The 15,718-nt window shown below is 35.3% G+C and overlaps 1 protein-coding gene and 1 pseudogene across 2 annotated transcripts in view; one reads left to right on the forward strand and one right to left on the reverse strand.

The window, feature by feature from the left end:
* MSL2 (MSL complex subunit 2) overlaps nt 1–15,486 on the forward strand; it is a 28,229-nt gene extending 12,743 nt beyond the window's left edge. Inside the window, exon 2 of the mRNA XM_081071563.1 lies at nt 11,998–15,486. Coding sequence (XP_080927689.1) covers nt 11,998–13,589 — 1,592 coding nt within the window. The 3' untranslated portion in view covers nt 13,590–15,486. The remainder of the gene's footprint in view (nt 1–11,997) is intronic.
* Nucleotides 8,306–10,098, reverse strand: LOC308507331 (ragulator complex protein LAMTOR3-like; annotated as a pseudogene). The gene is made up of 2 exons: nt 10,015–10,098; nt 8,306–8,798 (listed from the first exon to the last, which is right to left on the reverse strand). The product of its transcript is annotated as a ragulator complex protein LAMTOR3-like (transcript).
* Nucleotides 15,487–15,718: the final 232 nt, after the last annotated feature.

Below are 15,718 nucleotides of genomic sequence, written 5' to 3' on the forward strand. Positions count from 1 at the left end.
TCTATCCATGGTTCTTCACTCACAATTATGACTTGATGGAAAACAAACTCTGGTACTTGTATGGATTTAGAGCTGGAAAACAAATGTGAAATGTATAACAATAGCCATCCAACTGGTTTTCATACTCCCAGGATGGCTCCTTCCAATCTGTTCTCTACTCCCCTGCTTAAACCTTTCAGGAACTTGTCCTTGCCTTCAGCATGGTCTTCACCAGTGGTTCTCAACTTATCCCTTAGGCATCCTGCCTCTAAAACTGTTTCTGCTGTGTTCTCTGTCAGCGAAAGATTCCCTCTCCGTTATTTTTAATTAAAATGCATATTTTAAGTAAAACAGTTTACAGGTCTGGAATCCAGGTGATCAGGGAATAATGGTGGTCTGGGGCATAGCTGCTTGAATATTTAATTAGATAATTAATAATTTCTTTGAAACCTTAGTTTGTCATTTGGACCTGTTAATTTTTTGAGTCTTGTATTTGCTTTTTGGTTTACTACTAAAATGAAATTTGTGTGGAAGTTTAAAGGAACATATTCTAAGTGCTGCTCAATCAAAAATTGAAAGAAGAAAAACAGACCTCAGGAAGCCCTACCAAGAGTAAATTGGTGCTGTCTTAGGAGGGTTCTCTCACCTCAAATTCATTTCTCTTTGACTTGAGCTTATTATTCTTTACAGTAGCACTCATACTGATGAATTTTGCCTAATGAAAAGATTTTGAGAGGTTTAGACTTCAACATATTCCTGCAAAAAACTATATTGGGCACTGGTTTAACAAGACTTAAAAACAAGTTTAAAAAGAACAGTTTTAATTGTCCCAGTTAATTCATTTGTGCCCATTTGGTAAGTGATACATAAGGATCTTTTTATGGTGTTGTCATTTTTGTTTTTAGCTGAATCCAGATTATTTTCATGTGTATATATATCTAGGAGATATTTTACTAGTTATTGTTTGAAAACATTTTACGTCTTTAATTTTGGAGTGTAATTTTGGTGCTGTAATTCAGAGGTGTGAAAAAGGTCAGAGAATCCCTTGTTAAATTGAAGTGGTGGGCTATCTATCACAGTGCTTGGCATATAGCTGGGCCCTAGAAATTATTTCCTTAAGTGATTGAGGAAAGAGAAATGTTTTCTTAAATGAAGATAGCCTAAATGCACTCTTCATTTCGAAAAGGTGGAGAATGGAGATATTTATATTTAGGTCAGTGGATTGCCCTATGGAAGGGGTATTGTTCAGGCCCTACGTCAGACTTTGGACATTGGTAGAAATTTATTCTCCCACTCTATATGTGCCTTAATATTGCTATTGGAGACTGAATCTGGGTTGAATGGATTATGACTTAGATTCAATATAGTTATTCTCACATCACAAGAAATGGGTGTCTGTATACAGAGGGTGCCAAAAAAATGGATACACATTTTAAGAAAGGAAAAAAACTGTGTTAAAATTGTAATACCCAAAATATTCTGATAACAAAAGACGAATACAAGTCATGTGTATACATTTTATTTGCACCCCCGGTATATTGGGGTTGATCAGCATCAATTTATTGCCACTAGAAAAAAGTCTCAACTTTCTAGTAGTAGCAATAAGATGATGCTATTACCTAATCAGTAATGCTATCTAAAGTGACATCATTTATGAAACCCAGCTCATCATATGAGTTTAATATGTACATATTTACTTATACCTAGTTTTGTGTATATGTATACATTATACATATATACACATTTAATATATACACACACAGTCTTTAGTTAAGATTTCTGATGCTGTAAATTCTTAGACTGGTATGTAGGCTGAGCTGTTTTTGTTGGACACTCTTTACAGAGGATAAAGTACAATGTGTTATAGCATACATGTTCAATTGAAACATTTAAGATACACTTTAAAAATTGAGGTCAGTGTATAGAGAATCCAGGCAGGACTCGTGCAGCTCCAGTCGCTGTGCAGTAAAGATTTCCTGACCCTTGCAAAACTATTGTTGAGCATCCATCCTCCATTTCCGTTCACTCTTTCTGCCCCACTCATTATCCATTATTGCTAGTACCTGTTCCTTTTTTCTCCAAAGGTTTTTTTACATTTTGTGGTTGATCATTGATTCTGCTATGGCCCAACTGCAGGAATCATTCTTTTTGATAATTGGAAAGAAGCTAATATTTTCTCAGTGGATGCTGTGAACTTAATAGCAGAAATAAGGATGGTTCTAGATAAATAAAGAATACTAAGTTGGAAATCAGTAGCCTCAGCTTCTATTTCTCATTGCCAGTAATTAGCTAGGTATCTTATGAAAGTCCATCTTGGTTAAAATGACGCCATGGATAAGCTGATTTCCAACGTCACTCCCAATTCTAATGTGCTTTCTATGATTTGTTCATTGTACATTGGTCATAATGTTGAGAATGGAAACATCTGAAGTACGTATATTTGAAACAAATATGGTTAGATTGAGTTTTTATAAAAAAAAAGTCTTGCCCTCATGATGCAGAAAAGATTTGCCTACCAGAATCCAATTGTACATTACTGAACGAAATATTTGAAGATTATTTTTCCTGCAACATTTGAGTATCTTTCCAAGATCAAGTGTGCCACTTGTCATCATTCAATGAAATGTTTTGTAATTTCTTGAGTTACCATCCTGTCTTGGATCCAAGAGCTTCAGAGCAGTGTAATTTGGCTGGAAACAAAATTCTTTCTGCTGTTAATAAGGCTCCTCACCCTCCCCCCTTCTATATTTCTTTCTGTATATGTGGCTATAGATGTACTTAGGTGGTCAATAAGGTTATCTGGGTCATTTGGAAAGGAATGGCTGGCAAAAAGTACATTATTTAAGAGTTATTGCTGAGGAAATTGGCTTTAGAAACAATAACATAAGTGAATGTAGAAACTTCCTATTTAAGAACTCTACTTTTTAAAATGATTTTAAGATAACCACTTTTTTCTTAAGTTTCTTTGCTTTAGTAATGATTTTAAGAAAATCTCATGGAATATTATTATTCCATTTTAGCAAGTTTTGTCACATTATTTTTCTCCTTTTGGCTTGGGGTTTTAATATGAATTTCTGGTAGCTTTTTATTTTCTAATTATTTTTGATGTGAGCCCATTTGTTGGGAAGCAAATTTAGGCTGTGATGGAAAGTATATTTTATTGAGTTAGTATGTTGAAATGCATCCTTTTTAATACCTCTTCTGTTTCATATTGCTTGCATTGTCAGCAGGAGCAGAGAACTGTTTCCTGTTTTTTTTTGTAGGATGCCACATATTTTACTTACACCTATTGGGTTCTATACTGTTTTTATTTTTCTCTTTCATTATTTTGGTAAAACTGTTTGAGTTATTACAAAGTTTATTTTTCCTTTGCGAAATACTTTTCCATATATTTCATATATCTAAGTATTATATTTATGATTTGAGTCTTTTTGTGGATTTCTTGACTGTTTTTAACATTCTGGTTTCCAAGAATGCTTCTGGGAGAAATGTTACGATGCTTTTAATCATTAACCATGACCTGTTGGTGTGCATTTTTTACTTATTGATAGTGGCATTTCAGGATGATGTTTGTGCGAGTCTTGGCTAATTTTTCCTGATCTTCAAGTGTCATCTCATTAACAACAAACAGGGTTTATGTAAAATTACTTGCATGATTTGAGGTTTTTGATAAGGCAATCCTTGTTGCAATAACAGAAGCATTACCAGAAGTAGTTCTGGAGGCGGGTGGTGGTAAATACAGAATGTTTTGATTCTGATGCTCTTTTTGTGTATGTACCATTTAAGTTAGAATTATACGATGCATTTTTGTCAAATGCCAAAATTAAGCCATTGAGGTAGTTTAATTCCTTAAACCATTTTCTATTTTACTGAAATTATTTTCATTGGGATCATTTGTTTTCCATGGAGACTTCAAAATGAGGGTTTGATACTTTAAATTTCTTTGTGTTGTTCATGTCTAATTTGTTCATATTACATTTTAATTTATGGTAGCTTTTGCAATTGTAGGTTTTATTTTATGATCATTATTATTGCCAGGTCCAGTGTTCACAGGATCATTTTTTAGTCATTAATAAATTTTGTTAAGCATTTTAGCCATTTTATTTTTTCTTGTGTCCTCTTTTTGCACCTCCAAACTTAATTTCTCCCAGTAATCTGGTAAAAATATTAGTGTGATTAAACACCATGACTGTTGGAGAATCAATAGATTTTACTTAAGAAGTGATTAAGACATAATTTACTTGATAGTCTGCATGTCAACATACAATTTATACTATGGTCAACATACAATTTATACTTTACCAATGGTATTTTGGAGTGAATGAATTACCATTTGCTTTGTTCAAAATTGGGATCAGTTATGTATTTAAAGGAGTTTGCCAAGAGACTGTTGCTGTCCTTGCTTGTTTGTGTTAAGATAGAGAAGGTAGAGTGCGGATCCCTTGTGTGGAGAAAGGTACAAGCTGATTGGAAACTTAGCTACAGTTTGTTTATTTTTGGTGCTGTAGGTTTCTCTCAAATTTAGGCTGCTGCTTAAATCTTGATGCTGGCAGTGATTCTTGTTAGGAATAGGGATAAAGTGCGTGGCGCCAATCCAAGTGTTACCATAGCTTTCATATGTTAACAGGGTAGTGATTTGAATGATCTATGTTCAATCTGTTTAATAAAAGGAGTTTTATGGTTAAAAAGCATGTTAAGAAAAGTATAACTTATAAAATTCTTCTTTAATGGCTGAATTAAAGCCCTTTTACAAAAGAGCTTTAAAAGCTTTTTCTCAAGGTACTGTATTTTGCTGGGCATAATGCGCTCCCGTGTATAATGCTCACCCACATTTTGGGGCCAAACTTTTAGGGGGCAAAAAAATCTTTCGTTTTAATTTTTTTAATTCAAATTCTTATTTGTTTACATTTAGGTACTTGTTTTTTGTATTTTAAAGGAATTTTAGCATTTAGTTTTAACATATTATGGTACGAGAAATTTTATGAAAAAAATAATTATAAGAACAGATACAAGAAATTTTATATACCGGTAACAAATTAACGGTATTTATGCATCATAGAAGGCCAAGAACTCTTCGTGGTTGCAAGTTAATCATGAATTCAACAAAACCGATGACCCCATTCCAGGCTATTATTTTGCATACTGATACCGTTATTGATTTCTAGAGTTACACTTTTAACTCAACAAGCATACATAAAAGAATTAACATTTATATAGATACAGAATTAGTACTACCCATATATAATGAGCATCCTTATTTTTCCTGCCCAGATTTGGGCCAAAAAAAGTGCACATTATATATGGCAAAATACAATAAACCTAAATCTGGTTTAAAAATTATTTAAATTGTTAATTTTGTTAGGTGTGATAATGACATTGTAGTCATATAAGAAAATGTACTTTGTAGTGATAGAGGTGAATTGATGGTGTCTAGGATTTGCTTTGGAGAACAAAAGATGGATAGGGAAAGCAAATGTGACATAATCTTGATAATTACTGAATCTGGGTGATACGTGTATGGCGGCTAATTATATTATTTTCTGATTTTGTCTGTTTGAAAATTTCTGTAATAAATGGTTTCACAAAATTAAGAGCTCTGAAAAAAATCTGACTGTCTTAATAAACTAATTACCAACAGTTATGTATTCCCAGAAATTCCACCATTGTGGTAATCTGAGTCTTAGTCTCAAATTATATTTGGCTGATTTGGGAATAGCAAGGGGGATAATAAATAAGGAATTGGTAATTTTTTAAAGGTTGAGTAAAAATTAATATTTAGTCTTTAGTCTTTTTAGGTTCAGTATACGTCATTGAATATTGTTTAAACACGGCACATAGTATCAAATTCATTTAGTTATAAGAACTTGTATTTTGCAAAGGAAGATCATTTGAGCAAGTCTTTTTTGTCCTTGAATGTGAAATTACAGAATATGATCTAAGCTAAAACAAATAAAACCTTTCCCCAAACACTGCTGTTTTATAGTATAGTCTACCAGTGAGTGACACACTTCCCGTTGACTCAGATTGTTCATCTATTTTATTTTTAGGATTAGATGTATATTTATGCTTTTAAAAGTGGTATATGATATTTCTTAACTTGGGGGCGGGGTGGGGGAGGAGTTTCCTTAGGGACACGTAGTACTGGTGTGGCTAAGGCTTACCTAACTGGTAAGAAGCACCTGAACCTTTTTCTTTGTTCCTCATATCACTGGAGTTGCCTTTGTTATGAGGTGTAAAGCGAGCCCTCTGGGAAACTTTTGAGGGTTAGGATGGGAAGCTGACTGCGTGACACCAATTTGCCTGTAGGCATCTTCCAGGGTAGATTAATCTACCCTTCCAGGGTAGATTAACATTTCAAATATTTGTGTTGGGAATAGTTAGGCAATCGAGTAGGTAATATGAGACCAGGTGATGGAAGTTCTTAAGAACTGAGTGGAGTCATGAATCAATAAGTGATAGTTTTTACATGTTTTCCAGCCTATTTTCAGTTCTCAATATTCGGCAAACTCTCTTAATACCTCCCAGAAGAATGCAAAAATGTGTAGGCATATGTCCTTTAAGGTGCTTGGTAGTTTAGGGGAGGTTTTGATTGACCTGACTGGTAAAAAGATCAGATCAGTGATGTAATGAAGGCAAGAAGAGGTAATCCTTACTTATTATCACTTAGCTTAAGCAATTTGCAAATCATTAGGGGTTATAAAACGATAACATTCAAATTATGTCATTTTTTTTCTTTCATTTATTAGCTGCATTATTGTTGTAAAGAGAAACTTCTCTATGATTTGGTGACTTTGTTGTATAGTTCATACCGTGTTTCCTTGAAAACAAGACTGGGTGTTACACTGTATTTCCCCAAACATAAGACCGGGTCTTGTATTAATTTTTGTTCCAAAGATGCATTAGGGCATATATTCAGGGGATGTCTTATTTTTTCATGTACAACAATCTACATTTATTCAAATACAGTCATGTCATCTTCTTCTGGAACATCATCATAACATACTAAATGCGTCTGTCTGGCTGACGATCTTAACTGGGGTTTATTCTCAGGGTAGGTCTTATTTCTGGGGAAACAACAGTATATAGTTAAATCAGAATAAATACTTGATTCTTGCTCTTCATCAGTTTTCAAACCAATGAACTTGTTCACTGGTATCCTGAAACTGATTTTCTTCTTCTTTTTTTAATGAACTCAGAAATTTGAAAATTTTTAGATGTGTTTCATTCCATCACATGTATGCATGCTCGGATTTTCTTATCCTTGGCATGTGGGAACCTCTTCAAGTTTGCTCCTGTGTCACTTTAACATTATCCTGATCCTGATAGTTTCTGGCATAACAAAGTAATCAGAACTCATCTTGTCTAATTTATGTCACAGATCTGGAATCAGTCCAAGAAGCCCTGATTTCTTTGAATAGGAAATTGTTTTTCAATATCATTATCTGAGGTAATTGCTACTGGGGTTGGTCCCTTGCTTCCAGGCCTTGCAGTGTGTAGTACTAGAAAATACAAAGATGAAAATATTAGTTCATACTGATAAACCCAATTGAAATTCAGGATTTTTTATTTAACTTTTTCTGTTATGACTTCCTTCCTTCTGCTAAAGAAAAAAAAATCCAGATTCTGAAGGATATCAACATTTAATCTATCCCACAACAGACACCAACACTATTATTATAATTATTATAACTATCAGCACTACCATAACAATATGATTCCTGAAAGCAAAACAAAAAAAAAATGAGAATACGAGGATGAGTTGATATGCTGTTATAAAGTTGTTAAAAGTAGTTAATCTCTGAACAGTTATACCATCAATTTAATATAAAATTACAATTGCTTTTTTTTAGTGATTGTACTGATTTTATTACTTTTACTAAGCCATTTTACCTTCCTCACACTCAATGCAACAAATAAAAACAATATGAAAGAAATATGTCCTCATTATTCACAACAAAGGGTCTGCTCCATTCTGCAGACCTGGGCGTATGCTACAATAGGGGCACGTCATGGCTGGAGTGGATCAAAGTACTGTTTTGATTCTTACCCACCGAATAGAATCTCGTGCAGATTTGATGGCTGACTAACTCCATGGGAGCTGTGATAGAACCATTTCTGCGGTATCCCCAGATCTCAGTAAATAAGAGCCTGTACAAGAAAAGATAATCTACTCATAAGTTCTATCTATAGGCTCTTCCTTTAGTGTAAGGTGGAAGATGGGGCCCTTTCTTGAGTACTTGGATACAAGTATTGCGGTCTAAAGATCACTGGATTGATGTTGTGCCTATTATAATGAAGATAAGGTAGATGTCAAAACCAAGTCAGATCAAGAAACTTCCACAACTTGTCTCAATTCTTCAAATAATGGAACAAGTTCCTTTTCTAGGCTGACAGTTAATCCTGTATTGGCATTGCTGCTGACTATGAAACTCATCACCAAAGGTAAACGATTGAATTGAACCACCTGGAAAGTATTATAGTAACAGATGATACTTTTATTTTTTGAAAAGTCCAAGTTTGCTCCCTTCATCTGTTGAAAGGGCAAAAGTAGGTAAGAAACCAGGTCTCAAAGCATGCTCTGGAGCATTGTCATTGGCCACTTTAATAACAGGCACCCCATCTCTGTCTGACACAACAATAGCATGGAGCCCTTCGACACTTGGTAATTTTTTATACAGGAATTGCTTTAGGTCAACCCCTTTCTCTTGCAGGTTCAATATCCACGCCCGGTTTCTGGGCTGCCCTGTTCTTTGGGTTGCAGGGCTCTGGGCTGCCTGCTGTCCTTCAGGGACAGCGTCAAAGACAGGTCTTTCTGAAAGCTGCCGTCACATGACTTACGACCTCCTCTATCTACAGTTGCTTTTGATAATGAGGAATTTCATTTAAAATTTTAGTTTTGTTACATAATTATGTAAAATTTACATGGTTAGAAGATTAAAAGCTACAAAACAGGTTAAAACCAGGATAATCTCATCCTATCCCTGTTCACTTCACTTTGTTCAATCTCTCCTTCCCAGTAGATAACATTTAAGTGCATACATGTATATTCTCTACTCCCTTCCTTAGATTAAGTCAAAGGTACTCTAAGGGATTCCTGCATTGCGTAGAAAGTTGGACTTCATAACGACTGGGTCCTTTAAAAAAATTTTAGAATTGCACAGCCATCACCAAAATACGATGTTAGAACGTTTTCATCACCACCAAAATGTACCATTGTGCCCATTTACAGTTACTCCCTGTCCCACTTCCAGCTTTAGGCAACCACTCATTCTACTTTTTTGTCATTTCTAGAAATTTAATATAAACGGAATACTACAATAGTGTGTTTTGCACCTGGCTTCTTAGCATAATGTTTTTGAAGTTCATCATGTTATGGCATGTACCAATAGCTTGTTCTTTTAATTGCTGAACAGTAATTCTGTTGTATGAATATACTACGTTTTGTTTATCTACTGAACTGGACATTTGGATTGTTTCCAGTTTTTGTCTATTATAAATAATGCTGTTATGCATATTCATATCTCTATAGAAATCTTTTTTCATTTCTCTTTTAGTAGGTTCTTAGGAGTAGAACTGCTGGCTTTTGTATGGTAACTGTATTTCTTTACTTTTTAAAAAATACCATTTTCCAATATGATTTACCCTTTTACATTCACACCTATAATATAGAAGGGTTCTATTTTCTCCGCATCTTTGCCAACGTCTGTCATTTTTAATTTATCCATTCTAATAGGTGTGTAGCAGTATGCCATTGGCTTTACTTTCCTTAATAACTAGTGATATTGAGCATATTTTCATGTGCTTATTAGACATTTGTATATTTTCTTCGGTTAAATATTCAGATATTTTGCACACTTTAAATTTTGTCTTACTGATTTGTAGGATATTTTTTAATATATCATGTTATAAGTCCTTTTATGAGATACATGATTTGCAAATATTTTTCCCCAATCTGTAGATTGTCCTTTCATTTTCTTAGTGGTATCTTGAAGCACAACTTTTAAATTTTGTGGAAATCCATTTTCCAGTTTTTACCCTTTTGTGGATTGTGCATTCGATGTCACATGTAACACTGCCCAACCCAAAGTCACGATTTTCTTCTGAGTCGTCTTCTAACATTTTAGCTTTTACATTTAAGTGTCTACGATCCATTTTGAGTTAATATTTGTGTATTTTGTGAGGCAAAGACTTACAGGTCTTTTTTTAGTTTGCTTTTTTTCCCATTTGATTATCGAATTATCCCACAAAATGTGTTGAAAATACTCTTCCGTGTTGAATTATCTGGGCACTCTTGTAACATAAAGCACTTGACCATAAATGTAAGAATTTCTTTATGGACTCTGTTCTGTTCCATTGATTTATATATGCCTATCCTTTGCCACAGTCATCAAGACTGTGGTCTTATAGAAGATTTTGAAATTTAATAGTGTAAGTCCTCCAACTTTTTTGTTCTTTTCCTAGGTCCTCTCTGATTTTATATGAATTTTAGATTCAGACTATCAATTTCTTAAACAAACAAACAAACAAACGGTGCCTGGTACTCTCATAAGGATAACATTGAATTTATAGATCAACTTGGGGAAAACTGCCATTTTGTTTGATGCGTCTGTCTTACCTGTGCTTGTGCAGTCTCAGGCTTGCGAGAGCTGAGCTATTTGCCCTCCCCACTGGCCAGCCTCTGAGTGTCAACTTCCAGTGATAATGCCTCTGGGCCTATTCATCACCTACTGCCTTAATGAACCCCCTTCCACCACAGCCACTTACGGTCCTCATAGGGTAGGTAACACTGATGGAGCTGGGTGGTAGGGGAGAACTGGGCAGCTCCAGACCCAGACACGAAAGATTCCTGCTGTCCTTACCTGAAATTTGGCAGTTTTTCAAACATAAGTGCTTCTCAGATGGTTTCATGTCTTTGGTTGTGAAAATAACCCTTTTTGTCAGAATTTTTCAGGTTTTCTAAGGGAGAGGGTTTGCTGATTTTACTTGGCTATAGCCAGAAGTACCTTCTCTCTCGTGCCTGAGTCTTAAATTATGTGATGGTATGAGAAAACAGTTGCTGCTTTGAGTTAATTACTGTTTTTCCTGAATTGGAAACAAGGAGCTTCTTTGGGGAGTAAGGGTGGAGCTAGGGACTGATCTAGTTGTTTTTCCCTTCCTGGTTTATATGTGGAGATCATTTATCATTTGGGAGTGATAGCAAATCGGAATCACTTCCACTTTTATACCATTGCTGTCCTTAGCTACGCATGGCTTATGACCATGGTCATCTGTATTCTGTCAGAAGAATTTGTACAAATATTAATGCCTTCCTGCCCTTTAATACATTTAAACATAAATATTTTTTGTTGTCACTGTATTTTGATTTTCTATAGAATTTGAGGGGTTATTAGTACTCTTTGCTTTTAATAAATGGACGTTGCTTTTTCATCATAACTACATTTTGATCTTCTCTTCTTAGCTGATGATTACTATCTGTGTAATAATGGTTTGAAATTATATCTTTTTTCTGTTAAGATGCCTTTGTACTAATTGATTAATGCCCTTAAGCTATGTTTAATGAGGGTAAGCACTGAATTGCTCTTGCTCATATCTTTTTCCCAGTGTCTTAACACAAAATAATATGATTTTGTTCAATATGTTGTAGCAATTACTGTGTTGTGTTAGTTTGAGGTCCCAAGGGTTTTAAGCCTAGTTTGTGCTTTTGGTGACGGATCTTCAGCTCTTTATCGCCTTTGGAGAAAAGTATAAGAAAGTGGACCAGAACATACTGTTTTGGGTAGAAACACAGAATCAAGGAACATTCTGGTTTGAGTAAAGGAATGGGGAATAAGGCATGAAAGTAACGTGAAGTGAACTATTTTTCCATTTCCTGTACTGTATGTTTTTTGTGACCTGGTCTGGTGAGTTTAACCCATCTCAATTTTAATAGATTACTTAAAATCTCATCTTAACGTCAGTATATGAAATTATAAGTTTATTTTACTAAAATCTTTGCTTTCCTCCTTTTCCCCTTCTTAGGACATTTGCTACAAGATCCTATTGCACCCACCAACTCCACCTGCCAACACTATGTCTGCAAAACTTGTAAAGGCAAGAAAATGATGATGAAACCTTCATGTAGCTGGTGCAAAGACTATGAGCAGTTTGAGGAAAACAAGCAGTTAAGCATTCTAGTGAACTGCTACAAAAAACTATGTGAATATATAACACAGACGACATTGGCACGGGACATAATAGAAGCAGTCGACTGTTCTTCTGATATTTTGGCTTTGTTTAATGATGGATCATTGTTTTGTGAGGAGACAGAAAAACCCTCAGACTCATCCTTTACTTTGTGTTTGACACATTCCCCTTTACCTTCGACCTCAGAACCCACAACTGATCCTCAAGCTAGTTTATCTCCAATATCTGAAAGCACCCTCAGCATTGCTATTGGCAGTTCTGTTATCAATGGTTTGCCTACTTATAATGGGCTATCAATAGATAGATTTGGTCTAAATATTCCTTCACCTGAACATTCAAATACGATTGATGTATGTAACACTGTTGACATAAAAACTGAAGATCTGTCTGACAGCTTGCCACCTGTCTGTGACGCGGTAGCCACTGACTTATGCTCCACAGGCATTGATATCTGCAGTTTCAGTGAAGACATAAAACCTGGGGACTCTCTGTTACTGAGCGTTGAGGAAGTACTCCGCAGCTTAGAAACTGTTTCAAATACTGAGGTGTGTTGTCCTAATTTGCAGCCCAACTTGGAAGCCACTGTATCCAATGGACCTTTTCTGCAGCTTTCTTCCCAGTCTCTTAGCCATAATGTTTTTATGTCTACCAGTCCTGCACTTCATGGGTTATCATGTACTGCAGCAACTCCGAAGGTAGCAAAATTGAATAGAAAACGATCCAGATCAGAAAGCGACAGTGAGAAAGTTCAGCCACTTCCAATTTCTACCATTATTCGAGGCCCAACATTGGGGGCATCTGCTCCTGTGACAGTGAAACGGGAGAGCAAAATTTCTCTTCAACCTATAGCATCTGTTCCCAATGGAGGCACAACACCCAAAATCAGCAAAACGGTACTTTTATCGACTAAAAGCATGAAAAAGAGTCATGAACATGGATCCAAGAAATCTCACTCTAAAACCAAGCCAGGTATTCTTAAAAAAGACAAAACAGTAAAGGAAAAGATTCCTAGTCATCATTTTATGCCAGGAAGTCCTACTAAGACTGTGTACAAAAAACCCCAGGAAAAGAAAGGGTGTAAATGTGGGCGTGCTACTCAAAATCCAAGTGTTCTTACATGCCGTGGCCAACGCTGCCCTTGCTACTCTAACCGCAAAGCCTGCTTAGATTGTATATGTCGTGGCTGCCAAAACTCCTATATGGCCAATGGGGAGAAGAAGTTGGAGGCATTTGCTGTGCCAGAAAAGGCCTTGGAGCAGACCAGGCTCACTTTGGGCATTAATGTGACTAGCATTGCTGTGCGCAATGCTAGTACCAGCACCAGTGTAATTAATGTCACAGGGTCCCCAGTAACGACGTTTTTAGCTGCCAGTACACATGATGATAAAAGTTTGGATGATGCTATAGACATGAGATTCGACTGTTAAATCAGTGGGTCTTTAAACCTACCTCTGGTAGGGAAATAGCTACAGTTTAAGGCAGCTATGGTTTTGTTGGTTTAACTTGCCGGAGCTCCTGCATATAGATCACTTGTATCAAGTGTTTTCATTGCTAAGTTATATGTGTTTAGTGTCGGGGAAATAGTTTGCAGATAATGGAGGAGTAACCCTACAACTACATGTCCTTAGTTCTTACAGAACCTCATAGTTTGAGAACAAATGCTGATGCAACTGATATATACAAAATGAACTTTGGCAAGGAAAGTAACATTAACCTCATTGTTTATGGTCATGCTTTGTGCATAATCAAAGTTTATGATTAAATGTAAGGAAGTGGTATCTAGTCAGTCCATGAAGATTGTGCTAAGTTTTTGTGGAAAAGTAGCCATTAGTTTGTTCAGGAGACTCAGTGCTGCCTTCAGATGCCATTGATGTCTCTCCTGTTGAAAAGCTGATGTGTCCAGCTCATCCTTTGTGGTGACACAATACCATTTCTGATCATGAAAATTGGCTACTGGTGTATGTAGCAGTTCTTAAATCAGCAGTATTATGAAAGAAAATTTGCCCCTCATTAGAATGTTGAAGAAATCTGTCCTTTAAAAGTGAACAAACTGAAATTCTGTCAGACTTCAGGTGTTTAGCTGTTTATGCTACAAAACTCTTTGGAGTTGAGCCCCTTTTTTAGTTGTCTGACTCATTTCTAGGGAAAAACATTCTTAATCCTTCAGTATAAGCAATGTTCTAATTAGATGAATGAAGTGGAGAAGAGTTTTATTCTGAAGGTAATTGAATTTAGACTATGATATGTGACAGAATTTTTAAAATTATAAAAGTTTCATTTAGAAATTGGGATGTATTTAAAATAATTTTGGAATAATGCCCCAGAACGTATCTAGATTTGTGCATTATACTTATTGCTATTGGCCACTTTTTTGATTTGTTTCCTCTAATAGTTTGCCACAGACTTTATTTTAAATATGCTTTTTTTAGGGTGCTGTTATGAAGGCTTCTTTATAGAGGCCTAATAAAAATACCTTTTTATGAAGCCTGTGCATTTAGGTAGGTTTGAAGCTAGGATTTTTTTAGAATGCTCTTTTGCATGTAAAGCACAAACTATGTTTCAGTTTAAATGCACTTCTTCCCTTTAATTTTTATGGGGAAGATGAGTCACAAACATTCTGTTGAAGGGAAATCTAGTCAGTTGCTTGAAAGAGCACAGCCCAAATAAAATAAGGACTGACTAGGTTGTAAAGAAATGACTATGATTTAAAAGAAGAGTTGCTGCTTTGACAGTGCTTATTTAAAGAAAAATACTGCTGGAAAATTTCCAACATCTACTTACGTTCACCATCTCTCGTGAGATCTGACATACATTGAAGTTATGTTTTGATTTGGCACACAGCATGTTCAATGATGGTTACTCACCTAGAATAAGACATGGAGAAGAAACTTTTGGACACAGAGCAGATGACACCTCCTTCTGTTTTGTAGTGTATCCTGGTGTCATTTTCTGTGAATGTGGTCAGGTAGAGTTGTTTTTGTTGTTGTTGGGTTTTTTTTTTTTTTTCGTTTTTTTTTTTTTGGTCTCTTTTGGTGGGGTGGGGGTGGGCTAAAGCCATAGGAAGAAAAATGTGATGTATGTGTCCAGTATGTACTATTTTGTTTTGTTTTGCAAGAAGAGTTGAACTATTTTTGATAACAAGAGTAAATGGTGGAAAATGCTTCTTAGTTGTCTTGTCTTTATTTGCTTTCCAAGTTTTGGAGTTTTATTTAATTCCTCTAAGTGTTAGCAGTGTCTTATGAAACATGTATTTGCCTAAAGTTTGTAAGAGTTTTGTGTTGAACCCAGATGCCCTGCTATATAAACTTGTAAATCTGTTCTTTATTCACTAATGATTACTGCAGAGTAACTAGAAATGAGATTGTATACATGGGTGACTAGGATATATTTTGAAAATCTCTCAAACTTTCCTAATATTATGATCTTAAAATTCATAGAGTACTTTATTGCTTCCCAAGTTTGATAATCTTAGTTTTGTGTTTTTTGATGCATGGGAGGTTGGCAATATAGACAAAGTGGAAATCATTAGTATGTGAGGGCCTTGATTGTTATGTAA

This window comes from Rhinolophus hipposideros (assembly GCF_964194185.1).
Source record: "Rhinolophus hipposideros genome assembly, chromosome: 14".
Taxonomy (NCBI): domain Eukaryota; kingdom Metazoa; phylum Chordata; class Mammalia; order Chiroptera; family Rhinolophidae; genus Rhinolophus; species Rhinolophus hipposideros.